At 43.4% G+C, this 27,963-nt stretch overlaps 1 protein-coding gene across 5 annotated transcripts in view; it reads left to right on the plus strand.

Annotated features, from left to right (window-relative positions):
• Positions 1 to 27,963, plus strand: part of TJP2 (tight junction protein 2) — a 130,772-nt gene that overhangs the window by 32,647 nt on the left and 70,162 nt on the right. For 2 of the 5 annotated variants that reach the window (XM_055428351.2, XM_055428354.2), the window contains exon 1: positions 19,192 to 19,392. In XM_055428351.2, the coding sequence (XP_055284326.2) occupies positions 19,333 to 19,392 (60 nt within the window). In that variant the 5' untranslated portion in view covers positions 19,192 to 19,332. Of the gene's footprint in view, positions 1 to 396; positions 556 to 19,190; positions 19,393 to 27,963 lie in introns of those variants that run through there. The other 3 variants (XM_055428356.2, XM_088837921.1, XM_055428355.2) reach the window with 3 other exon arrangements.

Consider the following 27,963-nt stretch of genomic DNA (forward strand, 5'->3'; position numbering starts at 1 on the left):
ATATCCATCAGCTGTAAATTGGATAAGTAAACTATGATATATCCATACAATGGAGTGAGGTTCTTACACAGGCTGCACCCTGGATGCAACTTGAAAATGTTATGCCAAGTTTAAGAAAACAGTCACAAAAGATCACGTATGAATTCATTTATAAGAAATCTCCAGAAGGGGTGACTCTATAGAGACAAAATTAGATTGGTGGCTGTCTACAGCTGGGAGGAGGAGGGAGGAATTGGAGGATTAAATAGTTTCTTTTTTGAAGTAATGAAAATGTCCTAAAATGGATTGTGGTCATGGTTGCACAAGTCTGTGAATATATTGAAAGCCATAATGTAAGTGGGTAAACTGTACAGAATGTGAATTTCAGTGGGTTTCAAAGATCTCGCCAAACTGGGAATGACCATGCTGAATTTTAACAGTGGTGTCTTTTTCAGGGTGCGAAGTACTACCTTGCTGTCATCTCCTTGTGAGTGGGATTGGCATCCCAGCTGCACCTCTTGGCACAAGTGCGCCAGGAAACACAGACACGTGCCAACAGCCAGCCTGCTTTACCAGGTACTTGCCTTTTGGTCTCTCATCAGCTTAGTTACTGGCCTAGTTTGGTTAAATAATCTCACATCCTACAAGTCAAGGCCACCTTATTCGATGTTGCTGGTAATGAAATGGTATGATATTCAAGAAAATTTAATTGTAATGGCCAGTTTCCCAAAGATGAGAAAGATCTTACCTGTATTTATGATCTAAAGTGATAGGTGATTCTAGGCAAATGCTGATGAAGCACCTAGGTCTAACCCTCATTATTCAGAATAAATGTATACTAAGGTATTTTGATGTATAGGGTTTATAAGTCATTCTGGTAGGTCACGTTTTTTCCATTATCTTCGACATAGCAAAATTATATAACAGTGGAAAGTGTTTTGCTGAAAATAAAAAGGACATCAGTCACACTGACTTCTAAAGATTACTTACGTACAGGCTTTTAGAAAAAGGGCTGAGTATTATCTATTGACTGATTCAGTTTTAAGTATGAATTAAATGGGATTTACAAGGTATTAAATTCTATTTTGACAGATGCTAGGATGTATTTATTCTTAGTTACCCTTTAACCCCTGGTTATAGGCCAGTCCATGGCTGCTAGAATGGGGTTAGAATTTTTTTTTCATATGTTTGTTTCAAAATTCCTGTCTGTTTCAACTTGAGGACCTTACTAAGATGGATTCCAGCTTCATATCAGTGTTGGAATTTAGTGGAGTATGACCGGCAGACAGCTCTTCAAATCCTAATGTTCCTGCCTTCTGACTGGGTGATTGTCTTTCTGTGAGCTCCAGATCCTTTATCTGTAAAAAGGGCTTGTTAACATGAAGCTGAATGAGTTAACATATAGCAAGCACTGGTCACACAGCCTTTCTTGGCATCTAGTTGTCCAAATGGGGACACTCGAGTGGGAATTCCTCAGTTTCCACTGAACTAACAAGGCTAGGAGTGGGGTTTGTTTACTGAGATGTTCTCTGTGGAGCTTTTAAGCATTCCAAACATAAGAAGAGAGATGCTTGCTCAAACCCTGGAAGTGGTTTTCCTGAAAGTAGATTTCTGGGTAGAATCTGTTACTTTAGTCAAATGATTTAGAGGTCCAGTATGGATATGGCAAAGTAGGAGCTGGAGCTGGCATTGTCTTTGGACAAGGACTCAAACAAGCTCTTCCTGATAATATCTCCCTGGTTCTGATGGCCTATACTAGTGACCACATACCCTTCAACATCAGTTTGTTTTCCCAAGCCAGCATCTTACTCCACAGCTCCTTCACAGATAAACACTGAAACCTGGGTTTCTGGGTGAATTAACTGCAGGCAAGCTTGGGTGGTGCGGTTTTCCCCACATGGCTGTAGTTTCAAATCCAGCGGACATTTATTAAGAGCCTTTTATTTGCCAGGGACTGGCCAAGGGGCTTTCATCCATCTTGTTTATCCTCAGAACATTCTGGAGGAGCTATTGCCAGCTCCCTTTTGCAAATAAGGAAACTGCGATTCAAAGATTTTAAATGGTTTCCCCAAGATTGCATAGCCTCTGATTCCCAAGTGCAGTGAGATTCCTATAATAGCAGCTATTTTCCATACTAACTCTACAGAACTTGAGGATTTAACTCCTAAACTAGGATAGTAATGGGTTTTTCATGAGGGCCAGGTCTGATCAATTGATAGTGGCTGCCTGGAGTTAAAGATTTCTAGATACTGTCCCAGCTGGTGATAGTGGTAAAGAACCTGCCTGCCAGTGCAAGAGACATAAGAGATGAGGATTTGATCCTTGGGTCTGGAAGATCCCCTAGAGGAGGGTATGGCAACCCACTCCAGTATTCTTGCCTGGAGAATCCCATGGACAGAGAAGCCTGGTGGGCTATGTCCAAAGGGTCACAAACAGTTGGATGCGATTGAAGCAACTTAGCACACATATACTGTCCATGTTTGTTGAGTAAGAATTTTGTGACCCATTAGCAATGTCTGGCATGGATGGAGGAGGGTCCCTATAGGCCCTTTACCTGTTTCTGATCATCAGCTTCTACCTGCAGCTGCCCTACTTTACAGTCTTAAAGTCTCTGGAAAGCACTATTTGCCTGGCACTTGTTTGTTGCTACTTTAAGGGGCTTTGGAGTTCACTTTTCTGATGCGGCAAAATCATCTTTGCCTCTTTGCTTTCGGGAAGGATGCTCAGAGTCTGGACAGAGATTCACTTCCTAGACATGGATTCTCATTGCTAGGTAATTAGATAGTAACAGTTTAGAGTTGTCACCAGCTCATCCCATAATATGGGTATAGATAAGTGAGTTGAAAGTGAAAATTAAAAACTTTTGCTTCTGTGCCCCTGAGAGCCCCTCTGCAGTCCCCGCTCCCCTGGGACTCCTCCTCTGTAGGAATTCCTGGGGAGCTCACAACCAGCAGCCCAACCCCTTCACATAGAATTGGAGACAGAACAGTAGCTCACAAACTTTAGCTGCATCAAAGTCACCTGGAGGGCTTGTTAAAACACAGATTCCTGGGTTCCCTCCCTAGAGTTGAGGCTTCAGGCCCTCTGGGGTGAGGCCCAGGATATTTGCATTGCTAGCAAGTTCCCATCCAGGCAGATAATTCAGGTTTCCCCACCACACTTTGAGAACCACTAACCTGGACAGTACTTTTAACAGCTATCTTAGAGCCTGGGCTTGTTTGTAGATAGTGTGTCGCCAGTTTCCCTACCTGTGGTGAAGAGATTCTTTCCTGAAACATTTAATGAGCACCTCACAGGCTCATGTAGCACTGCCTGAGGAAAATTAAGAGGAATGTTTCTGGGGGACTTGGGAGTCTAATTTGAGATCAGTAATTACACTGCTGTGTGAAAAGGGCTGTAGAGCAGAAGGCCTAAAGCAGTGATTATGTGAGAGGAGGCTCCTGAGGAGGTTAAGTTGTTGGCCAGGTGTGCAGAGAGGGGAAGAAAAATGTGGGGAAGACAGACTGTACCTCAGAGGCCTGGAGATGCTGTACAGTGAGAAGAAAAGTTGTTTGTGGTGAGAGTTCCATTGTAATTCTGATATGAAATATCAACTTACAGTAATAAAGATGAAAGCCTTATACTTATTTGGGAGCTTATTACAGTGTACTCAGTACTGTACTAAATATTTAGCTGCATTGTTTTTTATTTAATTCTCAGACCCACCTATGAGATATGGGTCCAACTATAATCTTAATTTGTATTAGTTTATGAGGGCTGCAGTAAAAAAAAAACCTATCGCAGACTGGGTGGTGTAAACAATAGAAATGTATCGTCTCATAGTTTGTATTACATGACTGAGCGACTGAACTGAACTGATAGTTTTGGAGGCTAGAAGTCTGAAATCAAGGTGTTGGCAGTATTGGTTCCTTCTGAGAGTTATGAGGGAAGGATCTGTTCCAGGCCTCTCTCCTTAGCTAGAAGGTGGTTGTCTCCCCACTATGTGTGTCTGTCTCTGTTTAAATCTACCCATTTTAAGATAGCAGTCACACTGCATTAGGCCCCCCCACCAAAGACCTCACTTTAATTTGATTGCCTCTGTAAGGATCCTAATTCCAAATAAGAACATATTCTGAGGTAAGGAGAGCTGGGACTTCAACATGTGAAATTTGGGGAGACACCATACAACTCACTATACCATTTTACAGATGCAGAGATGGAAACTTAGAGGGTTTATTTAGATAAATCACACAGCCATTAGTTCCAGCTGTGTAACTTGCCATTTTGGAGGTCAGAAACAGCTGAGTAGTGGCAGTGGCTTACGTTAAACCTAAAAAGTAGCGGAACTGGGGTTTGTTGAAACCCCAGATCTGATTCATCATTGCGTTCTTTCACCCAGTGCTTCGGTTTGTTTACTGGCTTTTCCCTTTTTTTCCTGCTATGTCTGCTTATGGTTCACTGGGAAAAGTAGTGGTGTGGAGATCAGGATACCAAGCTGATAGCCTGTTTATTTCTAATTCTTGAGTTTCTGGATCAGATATTTTTATATATCAGTTTTCTATCCTGCCTGTTGAAGGAGAATGGTGGGAAATTACCAGATTATATCAGGGATCCCCACCCTCGAGGATCTGCTGCTGATGATCTGAAGTGGAGCTGATACATATTAATGATAGTAATAAAATGCACAATGAACATAATGCTCTTGAATCATTCTGAAACCATTCCCCACCCCACTCCCACCCTCAGTCTGTGGAACAATGGTCTTCCACAAAACTGGTCCCTGGTGCCATAAAGGTTGGGGACCGCTGGAGTATATGAAATTGAAAATTCATTGCTATTAAAACATTAAATCCCTATACATATGGGCTTCCCTGGTGGCTCAGTGGTAAAGAATCTGCCTCCAATGCAGAAGATGTGGGTTTGATCCCTGGGTCAGGAAGATTGCCTGGAGAAGGAGACAGGAACCCACTCCAGTATTCTTGCCTGGGAAATTCCATGGACAGAGGAGCCTGGTGGGCTATACTCCATGGCGTTGCAAGAGTCAGATACAGCTTGGTGACTAAACCACCACTACCGATAAATACACAGGTTATCAGAGTATAGATGTCCTATTCTTAATTTCCTTCTCAAACCAACCTAAATATTTGTAAGCAATGTGTTAGTTCAGCACTTGTATTTTAAGTACCTTTACTTGGGATTGTTTCAGCATTCAGGGATTCAAGCAACTTAATTGTCTAGCTGTGGAGATTTTAGACAAGTAGTTTTGTCAGTCCTCACACAATAATTCCATATTTTCTTCTTTAAGTATTTATAATGAAAGAGCATTGCCCCAAATACTTATGTACAAAGACTTTTGTCACTTTATCAATTTAAGCAAAATTTCATCATGAGAAATTTGTGTACCATTGAAGTGGAAGAAAAATAAAAATAAGAAGTGTTTATCCCCACTTTTAAATGCTGTAATTATAGTGTAATATGTTTTCCAAACAAAAATTAGAGTACATGCTTCACTCATGAAGTCAACAAGATGGAATGGGAGCCATTTGCCTATCTCTGGCAATCTGAGATGTCTGGATATTTTAAATATAGCGTATAGTAGAGATGAGTAATATTCAACCTAGGTTCTGAAACATAAATTTAATTATACTCCTGAATGTTTTAGAGAACCCAGAACCTAAGAATTAAAACATGACTAGGAGCTGGTGATGGAGAAGGGAATGGCAACCCACTCCAGCATTCTTGTCTGGAGAATCCCATGGACAGAGAAGCCTGGCAGGCTACAGTCCATGGGGTCGCAAGAGTCAGACAGGACTTAGCGACTAACCCACCACCTCCACCAGGAGCTGGTGAAAGGGATTCCCAAGTGGCGCAGCAGTAAAGAACCTGCCTGCCAGTGCAGGAAACGTGGGTTAGATTCTGTGTTGGAAGATCCCTTAGAGAAGGAAATGGCAACCTACTCTAATATTCTTGCCTGGAAAATCCTGTGGATAGAGGAGCCTGGTAGGCTGCAGTCCGTGGGGTCACAAAGAGTCAGACACATACTGGGTCCCATACCAGGGGCCTGTGAACCTAGAGCCCTACCTCTGTCTCTTTTCACAGCCACATTTCTTAAAAGAAATCTCTGTACTTATCACCCTTTTCCCTCTCCTCCACTTGCCTTTCTCTTCAGCACTTCCTCCTCCACATATTCCAACCACTCAGGATCCAGTAACTGGTTTCAGGTACCCTCTGGGCTAGGCACACAGGCGCAGGGCTAAGCACAGCACTGCCTCAGGAAATTTTCATGCATAAGGACTCTTTCCTGGCTGGAAGACGCAATTGAGTTTTCAATCAACAGTTATATTGTGTGTGTGCTACCTGTACTGGACCCCTGGTACTGTAGCTGTGTGGGGAAGACTGGAGGCAGCTTATTTTATGATTCCCATTATAACAAAAATAATGCAGGGACTTCCTGGGTGGTCCAGTGGTTAATAATCTGCCTCCCAAAGAAGGGGACTCCGGTTCAATCCCTGGTCAAGGAACTGAGGTCCCACATGCTGCGGGGACAGCTGAGCCTGTGTACACTAGAGCCCGTGCACTGCAACGAAGACTCAGCACAGCCAAAAATTTTTTTTAAATGATGCATTTAATTCCTAGTTGGGAAGGGTGTCATCAGTGGAGTCCTGATTTTGATACCTCACATTTTCATTAGTTGAGTATTTGATGTTTCAGTTCAGCCAAAGTTTTGATTTATTTAGAGGTAATCTGATTATACAGTGAGATTAGACAAAACACCCTAGATAGGAATTCCCCTACCTAATCCTAATTTTATTGATATTTGAAAAAAGTTACTGATTTTTGAAAAAAATACACGATTGATTATAATTATTCATATTTGACATGGATATTTATGATATAATTATTGATAGTCAAAATAATTACATATATGATTATTTTTAGTTTGGATCTTAAGTCTGGTAACTAAAATAACTGGCAACACACTTTGAAAGAGGGTTCATACTATGTTAAAGTTAAATTTGTCTCTTCTGATGGCTTGAGCTCCATAGGATACTTATGGCAAGATTTAGAACAAGAATCAAAATACTTTAGCAAGTGGAGGATGGTTCCAGGAGAGCTAGAAATAGATCAGGGAGAGAGAAGATAGGTGAAAAATAAAATGTCATTGGGAAGAATAGCTAAAACTGCTTATGTGATTTAGTGTATAAAATATAAATATCAGAATCTCTTGAAAATAAATTGTGATTGATTTATTTAAAAACTTACATAATAACTTTGGAGGCAAGAAAAGCTGAAAACCCGATATATTCCTGAAATTAAAGGAAAGATTGCACTTTGTGTTACCCTTGCCCTCATGGCCCAGACTAGCTAAGAATTTGATGTACCGTCTCTGTGTAATTCTAGTCATGATGCCCCCCAGTCTGCTTGCTTTTCTCCATTACTCTAGAAGTGTGGAAAGTAACTGTGATGCAGCCTTAGCCTCCAAGAATACCGCCAAGGAAACGCTTCAGAACTTACGAGACGGAAAGGCTCAGAGAACAAAGTCAGTTGTTCCAGTCACATGATTTATTCACCTTGAAAACATGCTTTGAGATGCAAGGGGAGAGGATTCAAACACTTTGAACATAATTAGGCGAGGGTATCAATGAGGTGAAAGGTCCGCACTCTGGAGCCCCGTGCTTGCCGTCTTCACATGTCCAGTCTCTGTGCGCTGTTAGCTTTCCCCGATCATGGTGTGGGCACAGGGACCAGATTTGAGGTTGAACAGGAGGCTTAGCAGATGGAAAGTGTCTGAAGCCAGCCTAGGCTTGCCCCATAGGAGGGATGCAGTCCAAGTATACTTGGCCAGTATCTGTAGCTCAATAGTAATTTGCCTGCATTGGGGGGCAGAGTATACATGTGGCCAAAACTGAACATAATGGGTGTCACCAATGGGTGATCAATTTAGGGGTGACATTTAGCTGTCAATTTAGAGGCAACATGAACTGGGCTTTATTACGTATTATTAATATTTTATTCAATTCAGTTCAGCTGCTCAGTAGTGTCCGACTCTCTGCGACCCCATGAATCACAGCACGCCAGGCCTCCCTGTCCATCACCAACTCCCGGAGTTCACTCAAACTCATGTCCATCGAGTCGGTGATGCCATCCAGCCATCTCATTCTCTATCGTCCCCGTCTCCTCCCACCCCCAATCCCTCCTAGGATCAGACTCTTTTCCAGTGAGTCAACTCGTTGCATGAGGTGGCCAAAGTATTGGAGTTTCAGCTTCAGCATCAGTCCTTCCAATGAACACCCAGGATTGGGAAATATTTATTAATAATATAAGCTATATTATTATATCTAAATAAAATTGTAAGTTAGATATTTAGTACATTTATTAATATTTTATTGGGCTTTTCTTGTGGTTTTATTAAATATTAATATTTAAGATTTACTTTGTCCTTCATTGGAATTCTTCTGTTTATAAGTGACATTCTTATTTGTTTCTTTATTTTCATCTATGCTTAACACAAAAGCATTTCATTTATTTTATTTTGTGTTTTAACATATATTACTAACATAATATCTATACTATATACATCTTGTGAATTGTGCCAGAGTCTTACAAACTGTGGGACTTCCCAGGTGGCACAGTGGTAAAGAATCTGCCTAAATGCAGGAGACTTGGGTTGGATCCCTGGGTCGGGAACATCCCCTGGAGAAAGAAGGACATGGCAACTCACTCCAGTGTTCTTGGCTAGGAAATCCCATGGACAGAGGAACCTGGCAGGCTTGAGTCCATGGGGTTGCAAAAGAGTTGGACATGACTTAGCAGCTAAAGAACAACTTACAAACTACTTGCTTTCTCATTATCTGTGGAAAATAAATCTTAGGAATTTCATCCATCTGTTTTTACCTTGTCCTCTATACCAGTGGTCCCCAAACTTTTTGGCACCAGGGACCAATTTCGTGGAAGAAAATTTTTCCATGGACCATGGTGGTGGGGTGGGATGGTGGGTCAGGTGGTAATGCCAGTGATGACGAGCAGCAAATGAAGCTTTGCCAGCTGTCCAGCCACTCACCTCCTACTGTGTGGCCTGGTTCTGAATAGGTTGCAGACCAATACCCATTCACGGACTGGAGGTTAGGGATCTCTGCTCTATACCATTTTTTAAAAGAACTTTGAAGTATTTGTTTAGCAAATTATGGTATATTCATACAAATGGGAATATTATGCAGCTTGCCACTCCAGTATTCTTGCCTGAAGAATTCCATGGACAGAGGAGACTGGTGGGCTACAGTCCATGGGGTTGCAAAGAGTCAGACATGACTGAGTGACTAACACACACACAGAAAAGTGATGATATAGAACTATATTGCCATGAAAAAATTGCCTATTCCCATGTAGAAAAAACAGATAGCAAAAGGGCATGTCTAGTATAGCCCCAGATATATAATGTTATATATGATATCTACATGCTTACCTATGCATGGAGGTACCTGGAAGGATGCTCATCCAGTTCTTAACAGTAGTTTGCTCTGGATTATGACATTTTAATTGCATTTTACTGTGTGTGTGTGATCTATGGTATGGTTTGTGTAAATAAACAAGTATCATTTATTTTAAAATAACTTAAACTCAAACATATGTGTATATACAAATATGTATGCAAATCAACATACCAAGAGGATTTTAAGATCTGACCCTTTTGTAAACCAAAGACATTTTGCAAGAAGAGAATTCTTTTCTTTTTTCTAAAATTTTAATTTTGTTTTGGGGTATAACTGATTAACAACAATGGCATTAATAACCCTGGTGGCTCAGTGATAAAGGATGTGCCTGCCAATGCAGTACCCACAGAAGATGTGGGTTGGATCCCTTGGTCGGGAAGGTCCCCTGGAGGAGGAAATGGCAACCTATTCCATTATTCTTGCCTGGAAAATCCATGGACAGAGGAACTTGGCAGGCTACAGTCCCTGGGGTCACAAACAGTCGAACATGGCTGAACTCGCACGGCATAGCTGATTAACAATGTTGTGACAGCTTCGGGGGAACAGTAAGAGGACTCAGCCATACATATACATGTATCCACTCTCCTCCAAACTCCCCTCCCATCCAGGCTGCTACATAACATTGAGCAGAGTTCCATGTACTATACAGTAGGTCCTTGTTGGTTATCCATTTTAAATATAGCAATGTGTACATGTCTATCCCCAAATCGGTAACTATCCCTTCCCCTGATCCTTCCCCACAAGAGAATTATTTTCTGACCATCAAAATGAATGTTTTACCTGCCTTGGAAATGGTAACCTTGTTATCTTGTGTCAGAGAATTGTAACAATGTCCCTTTAGCAGAATTTCTTAAACCTCCCTGATGATAAGACTCACCAGCTGGTACAGTGCTAAAATATAAAATTCCCAGGGGCCCTTCTCAGACCCACTGAATCAGGATCTCTGGGAGGGATTTGGGATGCCTCAGGTGATTCTTATCAAGAAGCTGTCTTTATAGAAATGTATGTTATGTGTTTTCAAGTTTTTATAGAATGCCTCTTGGAATTGCCTTTCCCAGGACCAGCTTCCTTTGTTTTCAGAGGCCTGTACTATTTTGCATGGCTGCCCTGGAAAACTTAACAGCTTTTTTTCTAAGGCCCCTTTCAGATCTGAGGATTCTTTGACAATCAAGGAGACACTTCAACAATTATAATCTGTGTTGGTCAGGGATACTGAATTCTTAGTGCTACAGGATTAACCAATTCAAGTTGCCAGAGGCCCCTCTAGGCTCCCTGGAGGACTTGTATATCACACAGACAGTCCCCTGGGCCACTCTCACCTTAGATTCCCTCCCTTGCATGGGAGATGAGGACTTTTTTCCCTTAAAAAGGAAAAATTTTGCCTTATTAAAGGTTTATTTTTTTTGTTTTGTTTTTTAAAGAAACTTATTTGAGGAGAGGAAATTCAAGAATTCTTAGACACTAGAATCATATTTGATTTCGGGATTCTAATTCCTAGCTCGTTGTTTAGTCACTCAGTTGTGTCTGATTCTCTGCAACCCCATGGACTGCAGCATGCCAGGCTTCCCTGTCCTTCACTGTCTCCCAGAATTTGTTCAAACTAATGTCCTTTGAGTCAGTGATGCCTTCCAACCATCTCATCCTCTGTTGCCCCCTTCTCCTCCTGCCCTTAATCTTTCCCAACATCAGGGTCTTTTCCAATGAGTTGGCTCGTCACATCAGGTGACCGAAGTATTGAAGCTTCAGCTTCGGCATCAGTCCTTCCAATGAATATTCAGGGTTGATTTCCTTTAGAATTGACTGGTTTGATCTCATTGCAGTCCAAGGGACTCTCAAGAATCACCTACCACAGTTTAAAAGCATCATTTCTTTGGCACTCAGCCTTCTTTGTGGTCCAACTGTCATATCCGTACCAGCTATTAGCTCATTGGCTGGAGTCAAATGACATTTGTGGTATTTACCTTTTTAATACTGCACAGGAAGATTTTCACAAATATGATTCCCCAGAATTATTTGTTCCATTGTTGTGTCAGCAAAAGCCCTCTTAAGTCAGTTAAAAAGAACCAAAAGGAAAACAACAATAATAACAACCAAAGTGCAGTTGTCTTATTGCTGTAGACAATGAACTGAGGGACAGGAAAGCAGTGATGAGAATGGACTTTGAGTCTGATAGGTTTGAAGTCTTACCCATCATATACTCGGTGATGCCCTTGGATAAGCTGTTTTCTTCTGGGAAGCTCAGTTTCCTCATCTTAAAACAGGGCAATAATACCAAATATACAGGGGCGATGGAAGGATTTACATTAAATGAGTTAAAATAGTGTTTGAAAGATTTCTGGCACATAATGTGCATTTAATCAATTACTTTTTAATCCAGGTTTCTGGGTTTTTTGATGGGGTGTTAACAAGTGGCACCTCTCCCTGAAGAGTGTGGGTTTTATATACGCTGCAACATAAATAGTAGTAAAAATAATTAAAGATGTCAAAACGCAGAGCGCAGTGCCTTTAGGGTCCAGGGCATCTTGCCAGGAGGAGGGGGCTCTCCACAGGCAGAGCATGCTCAATAGCAGGGTCTGTCCAGACGAAACCGCATCCCAGAAAGTGCTTCTATGATCTCCAGGATTGGACTTGGATTATGCTATATCTCAACTCCTGTTGAGCAGGCTGAATATACCCAGGTCAGCCCCATAAGTTTCCTAGAAGCCTGCCCATCCACAGTATGGCACCCTGAGGTCAGCCCAGACCACAGCCACCTCCTTCCAACCAGAGCTGCCCCCAGCACCGTTCCAGGGCCTCCTCAGACTTTAATCCATCCAGCTGATTCTGAGTTGCACAGCTAATTCTTCTGTAAACTTTGTGGCCAGGTGAACCCATCATGGCCAGAAACACTGCCCAGTCCTTACACAGGATGGAGGGTGGGAACAGGGTGGGGTATGCTGGGGTTTGGAGTTTGTCCCATTGGCAGTGAGAGGAGAGGCAAGTAGAAGCCACCATCCATTTAGAACTGAGAACTTTCTTTCCCTGTAAGTCTGATTACTGATATTTTCATCCTCTTTGTACTTACTGTAATATCTTTTCATTGTAGTGATAATAGCAGCAATGCCAGCATATTATCAGTGGTAATAATGATGATGACGATTAAAAAGAGGGAGCCCTTTCTTGGGCTACTCTCCCTGCTATTGTTCCTCTCTGGTCTTCCCATCCCCTAAATAGACCATCTACCATTCCCACCCTTTCTTACCCTGCACTGGGCTCTCTGAAACCCTTGTTTCACTGTAAATGAAACCTTCTTGCTTTAATTTAAACTTGGCTTTCTCCTGAGGGCATCATTTCCTGGTAGTAACCTCAAGGGATGCTTTCTACTTTAGATGGAAAGAGAAATCTAAGCAGGAGCTGGCTTTGTGGTCCAGGCAGAGAAGCTCCAACAAAGGCTCTGGGGCAGGAATCAGCTTGGCAGGGTCTCAAGAGCAACAACTGCAAAGAAAGGCCGGTGCAGCTCCAGGAAGTGAGCTTGGGAGAGTGCAGGCTGGGCTGAGCCTGGAGAAGGCAGCAGGGTCCACGCATATAGGACACGGAGGCTGCCTTAGCCCAGGCTGCCACAGCAGGGCACCGCGGACAGGGTGCTTAAATAACACACAAAAATTCTCACAGTTCTGGAGGCTGCGAAGTCCAAGATCAAGGTGCTGGCAGACTCGGTCCTCAGTGAGGGCCCTCTTCCTGGCTTCCAAACAGCCACCTTCTCGCTGTGTGCTCACAGGGCCATTCCTAGGTGCATGCATGTGGAGTTAACGAACTAGGAAAGTTAGTGAGAGTAACATTAAATAACGAAATGTGAAGGCATGGGGCAGAGCAGAACTTTGTATTCCTCTCTCCTGGATGTTCTTTTAGGGGAGGTGAGGTGATTACTTATGGAAGGAGGAGTCCTTTAAGTGAATACGCACAGTTACTGGTATGGTTGTTTGGCTTGGGAAGGGAAAGGAATGCCAGGCCTTTTCTCCTGAAAAGTAGCCTTGCTTCAGGCAGAGTTTTAACTGCCAGCACCTAAATCATGCACGTACTCCAGCAATTCTAGTGCCCTGTCATCATTTGTGTACATGTCTTTCTCTTCATCATGCTGTGAGCAAGCCCCCTGTTGTATATTGCCTTTATCTGCTATATACCTAGCCCAGGGTACCTGCTAGGCATTCAAGAAACACTTACTGAAGGAAAGTATCATTATAATGTGGGCCGTTTTTAAAGTATTTATTGCATTTGTTATAATATTGCTTCTGTTGTTTATGTTTTGTGTTGTTTTTTTGATTGCAAGGCATGTCGGAAACTGCACCCCCTGCATTGGAAAGCCAAGTCTTAACCGCTAGACCACCAGGGAAGTCCTGGGAGTGCCTTCATGATTCTAATCTACCAACCAGTGTATAGGCCAACTCAATTGCTTAGTTAGCCTGGAAACTTTTCATGTCGGGTTCCTTTGCTTCCATTTAATGATACTTTATAAAATCCTGTTGCAAATATGTATGTATGTATATGTGTGTGTGTGTGTTTATCCCCAAATCTTAATGTTCTTGAGGAAATCTGATTAAAAGTGTTTACTTTTTACAGTTATTTGAGGTCCTCTGACCCTGCTTTAAAGATTTTATACACTGTAATACATAATGACAAGTGTTAAAACATTCCATAAACAATAACTACAATTAAAAAAGTATACACAGTCCTAACCATTCATCAAATCATGTTCTCGTATACCTTCCAATTCTTTTATATATATATATATATATATATATATATATATATATAGTAATTTTTTTGCTATTGCCATCAGGATAGATAGTATTTTTGTTTGGTTGGCTTTCTTGCTGCACTGTGTGCTTGTGCGATCTTAGTTCCCCAACCAGCCTGGGCCATGACAGTGAAAGTGCAGAGTCCTAACTGCTGGACTGTCAGGGAACTCCCGAGGATAGATGCTATTTCCACTTTTTCTCATTGGTTATTATATTGTTATTATCCTTGTTGCTATACAGACTTCCTTATATAAATTTGAATGATGACTTGCTATGCCAGTTAAGTTGATCTGCTGTAATTTAATAGTTCTCCAACCTTGGACAGTGATGGTTTCCATCTTATGTTATTATAAATAGACATACAATGAAATGCTGCCCCACCTCCCAGTCACCTGCTGTCATCTAACCTCCCAATCCTATCTTGTTCCTGAGACAGCTCTGGCCAGGATGATCTGTGGTTCTCTTCTTGGTGAACGTCTTCTGTTCTTAACTGAACTCTTCAAAGTTCCATGTTGGCTATTCTTCCCTTCTTGTAATTCATTCTTGTCTTGACTTTTTGGACACCTTACTGCAGTGGATTTTTTTCTTTCCCTTCTGGCAATTCCTCTTTTATCTCTACCCTGGGGTCTTAAGCTTGCCTCCTAAGTATTGGCATACCCTTATTCTTTTACTGCCTCAGTTTTTGTCATGTCTCTGAATACTCTCATTACCTCCCATGACATCAGCTTTCTTGATAAACTGGCAATTTCCAAATCTCTTTCTTTACCCCAAACCTCTCTCTACCTAAGATCTCGTTAATGCCTGGCACATAGTAGACACTTGAACATCTCCACCTGGAAGACCCATGGCCCTCAAAACTCAATCAGTCCTTAACTAAATTCATCATCCTTCCTCAAGCCCATCCCAAGATCTGTTCCCATTCGTTTGTTTCCTCTTTTGGCAAAAGACACTGTCATCTACTTAGTTAAGCCAGAAACCCAAGAGTCACCTTAGACTCACTTCCCTCTTCCTTACCTCATATCTGATCAGGCAGTAACCCAGTCTGCTGATTCCACTTCCTTCATCCCTTGAACTGGCTTCTTTTGTCTAACTTCATAGTCACATCATCTCTCACCTGCATTCCCACAAAAATCTTTTTTTGTTGTTGTTGTTAGCCTTGTCATTCTTACTGATACCCCTCCCTGCAACCCCCATACAACTCATTCATTTTCCAAGAAGCTGACAGAGTGATCTTCAAAAAACGCCAGTCTAATCCCACTTCTGCAGTGTCACAGTAGAACACAAACCTTGTTTGCCTTACCTCCTTACAACCTTACCTCCTGCTACCTCAACAGCAAGCCTGTGATCTCTTCTTTTTTTCTCCACTTGTGGTTTGTTGTCTTCACCTGGAAAGCTTTCTCTTTTTGTCTCACAAAGTCATTCCTCCCTGTCCTTTAGAATATGTAAGCTGCTATCTCATCTCTGGAAAGACTTCACTAAACCCTATATCCCTATCTGGGTGAGGAACCCCTCCAGAAAGTCTCTAGACTACCCTGAGCCACCAGGAATCTTGGTACTTAAATGGTTTCTTATAATTTACTAATTGTCTACTGTAGTAGGCTGAACTCTGAGGCTAGAGCCTAACTAAGTCTTGTATCAGGGGTTTCTGACTTTATAGAAAGTGTTTAGTAATTATTTGTTGGATAGAAGTTCTTTGAAGAAACAAAATTCTAGGAATGGGGTTCACATGTGCAAGCCCACTTGTGAGAAATATATACTAGTATAACTTGCTTTTACAAAGAGTTGTATAGATTTATACTGCCACCAGCAATGGCACTGTATCAACTGAAAGGCTTTTTTCAACATGAGTCAGAACTATGTATTGTGTCAGAATGTCGGTATTTCTACTATAAAAGTATGTCATCATTTGGAGTACTGTAATGTATTAGAAGGACTTCCCTGGTGGCTCATTGATAAAGAATCTACCTGCCCAATCAGGAGACTTGGGTTTGATCCCTGGATCCGGAAGATCCCATGGAGAGGGAAATTGTCACCCACTCCAGTATTCTTGCCTGGGAAATCCCAGGGACAGAGGAGCCTGGCAGGCTACAGTCCATGGAGTTGAAAACAGGTGGACATGCCTTCAGTTCAGTTCAGTTCAGTCGCTCAGTCGTGTCCGACTCTCCGCGACCCCATGAATCACAGCACGCCAGGCCTCCCTGTCCATCACCAACTCCTGGAGTTCACTCAAACTCATGTCCACAGAGTCGGTGATGCCATCCAGCCATCTAATTCTCGGTCGTCCCCTTCTCCTCCCACCCCCAACCTTTCCCAGCATCAGAGTCTTTTCCAGTGAGTCAACTCGTCGCATGAGGTGGCCAAAGTATTGCAGTTTCAGCTTTAGCATCAGTCCTTCCAATGAACACCCAGGATTGATCTCCTTTAGAATGGACTGGTTGGATCTCCTTGCAGTCCAAGGGACTCCCTAGAGTCTTCTCCAGCACCACAGTTCAAAAGCATCAATTCTTCGGCGATCAGCTTTCTTCACAGTCCAGCTCTCACATCCATACATGACCACGGGAAAAACCATAGCCTTGACTTAGCAACTAATAAACAGCCACAGTGCAATAGAAATTTATGCAGCGATGGACATCCTATATCTACACTATCCAATATGGGAACCACAAGTGTGTGGCTACTGACTGAGCACTGGGGATATGACTAACGACTCAGAAACTGGACTTTTTGTTTCTTTCAGTTTTAATTTAAATGTATCCAGTACTCACTTGTGACAGGTGGTTATCATATGGGATAGTGCAATTCTAGAGAGAAAAAGGAAAATCATTCAGCAGATATAATTGCTACATTCTGGGTTCCTTCCCTCACATCACTAAGGTGTGACCAGTTCACAAATGGTGTCATGGTTATTATTAGTCAGCACTGCCTAATTTGGGAAACTTTTTTTTTTTAATGGTGCTTTCATCAGGAGAGTAACACCTTACCTCAGGAATACAACCAAAACATCTAATTCTTGAGACTTAAAGAAAACTGGGAAATGTTACTCACAGTGGTTTTTATTCAGAAGCAGGCACTTAACCATTCCAAAGGAGGCCAGAAGCCTAACACTTTCAGAGGCGTCTGCTCGACTTGTTTTTCCACATAAGTGGCCAAACTTGTTTTCATTAGGCAGGAAATGAAGCAACTGTTCAGGGAGAGAGCCTGGCCTCTGCATCTGCATCTCCTCAGCGGGTCCATCAACCCTTCTACCTTCTGAGGTGCTGTGCTTTAGTCGCTTACTCATGTTCACCTCTTTGCAACCCCCATGGACTGTAGCCCGCCATACTCCTCTGTCCATGGGGATTCTCCAGGCAAGAATACTGGAGTGGGTTGCCATGCTCTCCTCCATCTACCTTCTGGTGGCCCTAGGTAAACTATGCACTATTCAACCTAAGAGCGGGATGGACTGAACTTTTCTCTCTCACAATGTGGTTTCCTTAAGATTTCAAACCCAAAGGTATATTTTTATTCAGTGTACCTGTTTTGATTCTCCAAATAACTTACATGCCTTTAAAATAAGGAAACTTTAATTTATTGTGCACAATTATATATAGGTAGACTTCTCTGATGGCTCAGACAGTAAAGAATCCACCTGCAATGCAGGAGACCTGGGTTCCATCCCTGGGTGGGGAAGATCCCCTGAAGAAGGGAATGGCTACCGACTCCAGTATTCTTGCCTGAAAAATCCGGTTGACAGAGAAACCTGTTGGGCTACAGTCCATGGGGTCGCAAACAGTTGGACACAACTGAGTGACTAACACAAAACAGAGGACTCGACAATGAATAAATATACTGAGTTGAATTTGATGAATCCTGCCTGATAAGCATTTGTGGCCTACTTTGGGGCTTCCCTTCCCTGTGGTTCAGCTGGTAAAGAATCCCCTGCAATGCGGGAGACCTGGGTTCGATCCCTGGGTTGGAAAGATCCCCTGGAGAAGGGAAAGGCTACCCACTCCAGTATTCTGGCCTGGAGAATTCCAAGGATTGCGACTGAACGACTTTCACTTAAAAAAAAGCCTCAGAAGCTGTTGATGGAAGAGGAGTTTTAATCCCTATTGGAGTTGTTGGGAATGTGCCAAAGAGATAACTTGGAGTGTATTTTCCTCAAAAGTCTTGTTTTATTACTTAACACGAACATCTTACATTCTCCGAATTCAGGGTATCAATTGTTGAGCCGAGAAACGTGGGGTACAGTCATGGGTGTGTATGTGTGTGTGTTGGCTGGCCGGTCTGGTCTCTAGGCGGGACAAAAAGAAACTTTGGAGATTCCCCGGTTCTCTTTTGGAAGAGAATTGGGAAGAAGGCTCTGCAAACCTCTCCAAAAAGTGTTTGTACAAGATGCACACGCTACCTTGGGGGCAGAAAGAAAGTGAAAGTGTCAGTCGCTCAGTAGTGTCTAGCTCTTTGCGACCCCTTGGACCCACCAGGCTCCTTTGTCCATGGGTTTCTCCAGGCAAGAATACTGGGGTGGTTTGCCATTCCCTTCTCCAGGGGAATCTTCCCAACCCAGGGATCCGAACCTTCGTCTTGCGCATTGCAGGCAGATTCTTTCCCCGCGGACAATGAGACCACCCCGAACTCACTGCTGCACGCGAACTTGCAGCGCTTCCCCGGCGCGCGCCCGGAGCCGGACCTGCTGCCTCAGTGCGCGCCGCGGAGCGAACCATCGGGCCCGCCGGAGCGGGGTGGGGCGTGGGGGCCGCGGGACGCTCTGCCTTTCGGGGTCTCCCTGCTGCCGCCCCCCTCTTCCGTCCTCGGCCGAGAGTCGCGCAAGGCGCTCCGCGGGGAATCCGGGGGCACGGCGCCGGGAAGCCCTCCCCCCGGCCGTGCAGGGGTGGTAGCGGCCCGTTTGAGAGTCCGCGGCCAGGCGGCGGGCGCAGAGGCGCTGCGTTGGGTAGGGGGCGGGCCGTTGCCGCCGCCGCCGCCGTGGAGGGAGGGACAAAGGGGTGGGTCCCCGCGGACTTGCACCGGGCTAAAGCGCGGCTGCAGGGCGGGGGACTGACCTGCAGCCTGGGCGAGGAGGAGGAGCGGGGCCCGGGACAGGCGCGCCCACGCGGGACCCGCGCCCGAAGATGCCGGTGCGAGGAGACCGCGGGTTTCCACCTCGGCGGGGAGTGTCAGGTTGGCTCCCTGTAAGTTCCCTCTTGCGTTCCGCTTGACTGGGAGAAGGGCCGCGAGGAGAGAGCCTGGGAGCGCGTGGTGGGCTTCCCGGATGCGCCGTGGGTGACTGGGATTCTCCCATGCGGAGGTGGGGTTGAGGGCAGCGGGTAGGTATCACCGGACGGGGTTTGGAGGCTCGTGGCCTCCTTCTCTCTGTTCTCTAAAGTCACTTGGATTTCGGGTTAAGTCGCGAGTAGGGAAAAACTGTCTTGAACTCTGTCTTGGATCCCTACTACCTCGGGGGCGTCTCGCTGTGCCTGCTGTGTCGCCTGCCCTGTGCCTATGTTTTCCTTCTCTGTTCCAAACCTCACTCTCTGGTTGATGCAAAAGTACAGGCGTGTGTGCGGGAGACACACTGACAACTCTTTGGACCAGAATCCTCATTTTCCCTTTTAATCAGTTACATCTGCAGTAGAAGTAAAAGTTGTTTGCTGTAGGAAATGGAGATGGGGTTTGGGAGGACGCCACGAGAACAGAGTGATGAATGCTTTGTACTTTGGTATTATCTTACCTGTCACCAGTTCCTTTTCTGTCTTCATTTGTGAAGTCTCTGCTTTACACAGTAGTTTATTTTAAATTATAAATAATCAGGGTTTTGACTACAGCGTTTTAACATTCTTGAAATGTGGATGAACTTGGGAGTGAATACTCCAGGGCTTAGTAATGGAAAGGAATACAGCCTCCCACTTCTGTTTTAGCTTCAGTTCTTAGGCAGCGCTGCCGCCTTGGCAGCTGTCTAGCCTGAGTAATGGTTGTGGTTTCCCTGCAGTTCCCAGTGGAAACTGCCCTCATAGAAACTGCCCTCCCTTCCTCAGTTAGGGGAATCCCAGCAGAGAAGGCAAGAGGCCCTTGTCCTCAGATCTTTAGGTGGTCTTGGACAGCTGTGCCAACCCTGGGAGAACAGGTCCACTTGTGTCTGGATTATTCCTGGGTGAGACAGTCTGCACACAGACCTTGGAATCAGACTGTTCTCTGTTTAAGTGAGGAGTTGGTGGTCATGATTGCATTTGTAGCAGAGTGTCTTGTGATATCCTGCCTTAGAGAATGAAATTCGGTTATTCGATAAATTTTCATGACTGGCTTCATTTCAGTCACTTCATTTCATTTCTGTCACTCTGTCTTGTTGGGGAAGAATGCAAATCTTTAAGACTCTGATGTATTCCAATTAGAGATATGAACAGGATGCTGTAGTGTTCCCTCTTTGGGGAGGTGAAAGAAGGGGGGTACCTTACTAAGGTGGTGGTGGCTTTTGAGGTTTTTCTTGCGCTTTTTCCGAGCTGCTGTCAGAGATTGAGGAAGGATTTCCCCCGCCCGGATTCGCTGCTGCAACTTTTTCAGGACCACGCAGCTAATAACGTAATGAGCACCTATTTGTGCTGGTCCATTGTGAAGAGGTGAGTGCATGAGATAAGCAAGACTCAATTTCTGTCTCTTAAGAGTCTGCTATGCGAGCTGAAATTTTTAGGTGTGTTTTTAGATTGTGGGGACTCTCTGCTGGGATACCTGCTGAAGGAGATACAGATGCACACTCTGCAGTACAGAAATGCAACAGAGGGGGATTGTCCTGTGCACACTCCCTTTAGGGATTCTTTTGGGGAAGAAAGTTTGCCATTTGAACAGATTCCTCACAGCGTAAGTCAGTCTAGAAGATGGTTGAGTGAGGACTGAATGAAATGTGCTAGGGTGCCTGGCTAGTGGGTGCTAAATAAACAGTAGCTTGTACAGTCGTTCCTCAGTATCATGGGAGTGGGGAGAATGGTTCTGGGACCTCTGTAGGATACCAAAATCCAAAGATGCTCAAAGTCCTTAATATAAAATGGCATACGTAGTATTTTCTTGTAACCTCAAGGCATCCTCCTATACACTTTAAATCATCTCTAGGTTAAGATCCCCTAGAGGAGGGGCATGGCAACCCCCTCCAGTATTTTTCCCATGGACAGAGTAGCCTAGCAGCTGTGTTCCATAGGTTTGCAAAGGGTCCATAGGGCTGCAAGTAGTCCCACAAGACTGAAGTGACTGAACATGCAAGCACAGGCTACTTACAGTACTATATACAATGTAAATAGTTGTAATCACAATGTAAATGATGTGTAAATAGTTCTTGGTGTGGCAAATGCAAGTTTTGCTTTCTGGAACTTTCTGGGATTTCTCCCCTGCCCCCATACATTTTTGATCCATGATTCGTTAAATCCTCAGGATATGGAGGGCTGACTATAATATGAACCAAAACAGGTGCTGAAAACTCTTAAGTGCAGGATCCTGGGTTACTAAGGCAAGTGGGACCTAGAAGCACAAATAGGAGATGCCAGGTAGGTATCAGGGCAGTTGCTGGGGGAAAGAACAAGAGATGCTCACATTCTTGAAAGACGTTGGATGCCAGGAAGAGAACTTTAAGAAAAAGCCACAGAAATCCGTAATGTATTAATGACTTGAGGAGTCCTTAATGACTTAAGGAGCTAGCCAGTTTCCTAGTAAACACTCTACCCCACACCCCCTACATAAGGAATATTACTATTTGGGGGGCACTCATATGCTTAAAATCCTAAATTTTTTAGCATCACTTGCTGGGGAGTTCCATTTGCAAGAATTTCTGCCTCCATTTGTTTAACTTTTAGTCTAATTCTTTGTATATTGACAAAAGGTCACAGCCAGACATTTCTCTTCTGTGGAAGAAGTGCCTGGGAATTCGAGGGAGATGATAAAATCCCTAGTGACTTTAGCAAGTTTTTATTTTCTGAAGAAGTTCTTCTTAGGAGACAGATAAGTCCTTGAAACTAGGTGGGGCCTCTTGAGTCTTAAAATTGCAGAATGGTGTGCTGTCATATGTTCTACAGATGAAAAAGTCATGCAGATTTGGTGGGAGAGTAGCTTGAGGTGTGGGAGGGGCAGATGGGGTGAAGAGTTAGGAAGGGTTAGTGAAACTTTTCACATACCTCTACCAAAAATATGAGCCATCAGGGAATTCCTTACCTAATCCCTAAAACAAATCTCATTGAGGAGCTGTGGCTGTAGATTAGCTTATCTAGGTTGAGAGCTGATACCCTATAAAATGCTTTGTTGATCAGACTTGAGGCGGTAATCACAGGGCAACATGTGCTGGGCCAGAATGGCCTCGGACCAGCCAGCCCTGGGGTTGAGAAGAATTTTCATTGAAAATTAAGTGGGCATGGTAGAATGATTGTCTAAGATGTTTTACTGAGTTCATTTCTTCATCCTAAATCCAAGGGTCAGGGTCAGAAACATAGCAAGGGGTCAGAATCAACACCTGTTTTGTGGGTTAAAAACTTGTTTTACATGGTCATTTTTTTTTTTTTTAATTATTTTTTATTTTCTGGCTGCACTGGGTCTTCATTGCTGAGCATGGGCTTTCTCTAGCTGTAGTGAGCGGGGGCGACGTTCTCATTGAGGTGCAGGGGTTTCTCATTGTGGTGGCTTCTCTTGTTGAGAAGCACGGGCTGTCGGTGCACAGACTTTGGTAGTGGCAGCACGTGGGCTCAGTAGTTGGGGGCTCATAGGTTTAGTTGCTCCACAGCATGTGGGATCTTCCCGGACCAGGGATCTAACCCCCGTCCCCTGCAATGACAGGTGGATTCTTAACCACTGGACCACCAGGGAAGTCCTACATGGGCTTTTTTTAAGGTTCAGAAAGAAATGTTCACTAAAGCAATTTAGAACCTACTCCATCCCCACAGGAACTTTTATGATTACCCTTATGAGTAGAAGCTCCTTTCAGTTCAGTTCAGTTCATTTAAGTCGCTCGGTCGTGACCGACTCTTTGCAACTCCATGAATCACAGCACGCCAGGCCTGCCTGTCCACCACCAACTCCCGGAGTTCACTCAAACTCACCTCCATCGAGTCGGTGATGCCATCCAGCCATCTCATTCTCTGTCGTCCCCTTCTCCTCCCACCCCCAATCCCTCCCAGCATCAGAGTCTTTTCCAGTGAGTCAACTCTTTGCATGAGGTGGCCTAGCTAACAAATTTATGAGGGTCTGAGATGGTATCTCCATTAAAAATTTTGCAAAAGCCATATAACAGCAATGGAAAAAAGTTATCAGGCACTCAGTCCCACTATCCGCTATTGGCAATAGCTAGTTCCAGGTTTGAAGGCTACCTCGGAAAGGAGCCAAGTAAATCTGTACACTGTCTGTGTCACCATATGAGGAAGAGAGTTCTGAGGTGGAAAGCACCAGCGTCCACTTTTGCAGCTTCATTAGGAAATGCACTTCCTAGAACTTGGCCTCTGACTGCTAGAGCCCAGGCAGGTCTGCGTGGGCCTTCCCCTAATGGTGACTGTTTCATACTGGCTTTTTAAGGGGACTAGAGTCTCTTTCATCCAAAGCTGCATCAGCCTCAATAACCTGTGTGCTCAAAAGGGAGATGCAGGACTGTCATTGGAAAACCATCTATTAAGTTTGTTATGCATTTTCTCTTGTCTTTTTTGCTATCTCCTGAACAGTGTTTTTTCCCCAAGTGTGTTGTACAGACAGACTGTACAGGGAGGGACATTGCCCATTCTTTAATTACACTCCTCTTGTATAAATAAAAAATGTAAAGCCAGTCTGTAAACTCGTTTATTTCACAGATAGTTTGCTTAGAATGGGGCAAAAATAAGTATTAAGTAAAACAATGAGTTTGATTTAAGAAAAATAGTAAATTTTCTCTTGATGAAAGTGAAAGAGGAGAGTGAAAAGGTTGGCTTGAAGCTCAACTTTCAGAAAACAAAGATCATGGCATCTGGTCCCATCACTTCATGGGAAATAGATGGGGAAACAGTGGAAGCAGTGTCAGACTTTATTTTTTTGGGCTCCAAAATCACTGCGGATGCTGATTGCAGCCATGAAATTAAAAGACGCTTACTCCTTGGAAGGAAAGTTATGACCAACCTGGAGAGCATATTAAAAAGCAGAGACATTACCATTGCCAACAAAGGTCCGTCTAGTCAGGCTATGGTTTTTCCTGTGGTCATGTATGGATGTGAGAGTTGGACTGTGAAGAAAGCTGATCGCCGAAGAATCGATGCTTTTGAACTGTGGTGCTGGACAAGACTCTTGAGAGTCCCTTGGACTGCAAGGAGATCCAACCAGTCCATTCTAAAGGAGATCAATCCTGGGTGTTCATTGGAAGGACTGATGCTAAAGCTGAAACTCCAATACCTTGGCCACCTCATGCGACGAGTTGACTCACTGGAAAAGACTCTGATGCTGGGAGGGATTGAGGGCGGGAGGAGACGGGGACGACAGAGAATGAGATGTCAGGATGGCATCACCTACTCAATGGACATGAGTTTGAGTGAACTCTGGGAGTTGGTGATGGACAGGGAGGCCTGGCGTGGATTCATGGGGTCGCAAAGAGTCAGACACGACTGAGCGACTGAACTGAACTGAACTGAATAAATTATCAGGATGAGTGGAGTGAGAATAAGATAGAAAATTGTGAAGAGAGCCCTTGAAGTCAGAGATTTGGAAAATACTCTTAAATTGTGAATGTGACATTTAGGTATGGAGAGCTAGGTGTACCTCAGCCACACCTTCAGGAAGGTTACGGCAGCATGGCCCAGAAAAGACAGGAAAGTTGAACTTGATGGACTTTATGTCTTAATGTATGCATCGTGCCATTGTCTACCCAGACAGTGTATTTGTGAAGCTATTTAATGTCTTCCGTAAGTCTCATTCCTTTTTCTGCTTCCCATGAGCCATTCTGCAATTTCAAGGTCTGTTGGTGTGACATTTGCAGTAGGATAGCGTGAAAAGAGGGGAAGAGCTTTGGCGCTCCTGGAGGACATACCTCTGTTACCAAATGCATCTTCGTCACCATTCATCAGTGCTTAAGAGTAGAGAGCCCCAAGCAGCCTCCCATGGAATGCATCTAACTCATTAAAAACGAAGCTCATATTGGTCTGTAAATTATACTTCAGCAAGGATTGTCATAGGATTGTAAGTCCTGAGATAGGGAAAAAGTACCCTGCTGTGACCTGGAGAAAAGAGCAATTGAGGTTCTTTGTGATCGGTGAATAAAACCAGGACAGAAAACACTTTGTTTCAGTCACCAGAATCCCTAATTCTGTAGGTGTGTACAGTTTTCATGAGAAATCCTAGGCCTTCAATTAGTAGCTTGTTCTTTAGTCATTTAAAGTCAGTACAGATATTTGTTTAGTGCCTCTGCCAGATGGTTAAAGTTAAATCAGGTCTTTAATCTTAAAAACAATGCAGCTTCTCTGTCACTTATACATCATGGTGTGTTGCAAACCATAGCAGTTTAAATTTGATGATAATGAGTGTTTATTTTAGCTTTCAGGCTAAATATTTTGCCTGACTAGATTATAGATTATAGTTTCCACTTATATTTCTGTTCCCCCATCATTTTGTGTGTGTGTGGGGAGAGGGTGGGGGGAAGAGTTTGGGGGTATTGATAGTAGTGGTAAAAGACTATCGATAGATCTTTTGAAAATAAAATATTTGTCAGCTATTACAGAAAGCTGTTCCGACCACAGGATTTCAAATTATACTATAAATCATGGCAGAAACCTCATGTCACATACTTGAGTACAAATGTTTACTGAATTTTATCCATATGCATATGTAAACACAGATTTCAGAGTTAATCAGTACAGTAATTATTATTTGTGTCATAGACTTTACTCAGCTGTATGAAATATATACATTATGTTCACAAGAGAAAAATGATGTTGTCTTTGGAAATTTTAATTGTAGTATGCTTCATCTGACAGACACCCTATATAAGCACAGGACTAAATATATAGTTATGTTTTTATAGTTAGTGACAATATAGTTAGTGAGAAGTCAGAGGCATTTAGGAGGAACATATATAATACACTGTGGAAGAAAATTATTGGGATAGTCTTGTTGGTTGTTAAAGAGTTGGACACGACTGAGCGACTTTCACTAACAGTTATTAGGCTGTAATTAATAGGTAATGATTAGAATCCAGTTGTATGTTTTGTTTTGTTGGCCACAGGGCACACAGGATCTTAGTTCCCCCACCAGGGATTGAACCTGGGTCCCTTGCAGTGAAAGTACAGTGTCCTAACCAGTAGACCATCAGGAGAGTCCCAGAATCCAGTTGTGTCTTTGCCATTGTATGTGTTAGAAAAAGCTTTGTTAGAGGTGAGAGAATACTGCAGATACTCTAGGTTTTGTCACTTAGTTGAAGGTGAACTGGGGAAATAATGCATTCTAGTCATCAATAGGATTTAATGAACTTCTCTTTTAGGACTTGTAGCTTCACGAACCTTTGTTGTTCTTCTGATGAAATAATGGTCCATGTGTGGCAGTTTGTTTCCATTCACTGAGAGACATTTCTTATAAAGGAAGTGTTCCAAATCCTAGGTTGTGGGGTTTCTTCTCTGCCTCCTTTTGCAGCAGGCATCTGAGAGGTTGTGTGTGCTGGGCTCGGCAGTGGGGAGGAGGGGTGATGTACCCATCAGAGGCTACTAGCCCATTCTCCATCCTCGGACGACTGTCTCCAAATATATCTAGCAAAGCAGAATGAAGTTCTTTGAAGAAATCAGTATTAGCCAAACTAGCCAGTTCTGCTTTCAAAAAGAATAGTTTAGAAGAAACTTCCTGGTGAGCTCATTTTTAGTTGCTCCCTTATCCTTCTTCCCTCAGGCTGAATCAGTTACTTCCTGGCCTGTGATTGGTTAGTGTGCACAGGCTAGTGTTTATTCGAGCCCTTATCACGTCTGCCTTATGCCAGTCATTTCCTGTCAGCCATGAGCCCCTCCCTGGTCTGCGTCATCTTGGTCACCCCAGACACTGACAGGTCACCAAGCACATTCACTAAAGCATTGACCACATTTTACTGACTTGATTTGGGGAAGCCTTATTGCATAAAGTAGTAAGAATGAAAGACTCACTGAGAACTTAGAAAAGTGGATTCCTAGATTCCTGACATTGATAGAGTGAGAGGATGGTAGTTTGTCCATAAGAAAAAAATAATGCAGAATTTTTATTAATATACAGATCCTTTCTTCGATGGTGTATAAGCTGTACTAAGAATTAGCTTGGAGACTTTAGCTAAGGCATGTAATTCTATTAATAATTATCAGTTACTTTATAGGGATGACTATACTTGATCATCTCTGAAGTCTCCTACTGTGCTTAAGATTCTCAGTATCCAGTGTAAAGCCTAGAGAACATTCTAAATTTCTGTTGGTTCTTATCACCTTGAAGTGCGTTCATACTCCTTAGACAAATTGTGTGTGTTTTCTTTCTCTCTGTTTTCTCTTTGAAGAAGAGATTCAATGCAGTCTGTCTGAAAAGCAGTTTTTTTAGAGTGGCTGTCTTGTTTAGTTCATGAAGTGATGGAAAGATCTATTATTCAGTTGCAGCTTAAATAATGTACCAGCTCAGTGGGTACTGAATTCTCTTCCTCACTCTGCAGCCCCAAGTCAGCAGCTGCAGCTGTCTCACAGAGCTTCTTGAGAGTTCTTTTTCCTTCCTCTTCCCCTCCACCCTTCCCAGTGAAAGCTGCATCCTGGGAGCCTCCAGTATCCCCTCCCTTCCCCATGGAATCCTCT

Source organism: Moschus berezovskii, chromosome 7 (genome assembly GCF_049115385.1).
Source record: "Moschus berezovskii isolate FMDL1 chromosome 7, NW_MosBer_1.0, whole genome shotgun sequence".
In the NCBI taxonomy this organism is placed as follows: domain Eukaryota; kingdom Metazoa; phylum Chordata; class Mammalia; order Artiodactyla; family Moschidae; genus Moschus; species Moschus berezovskii.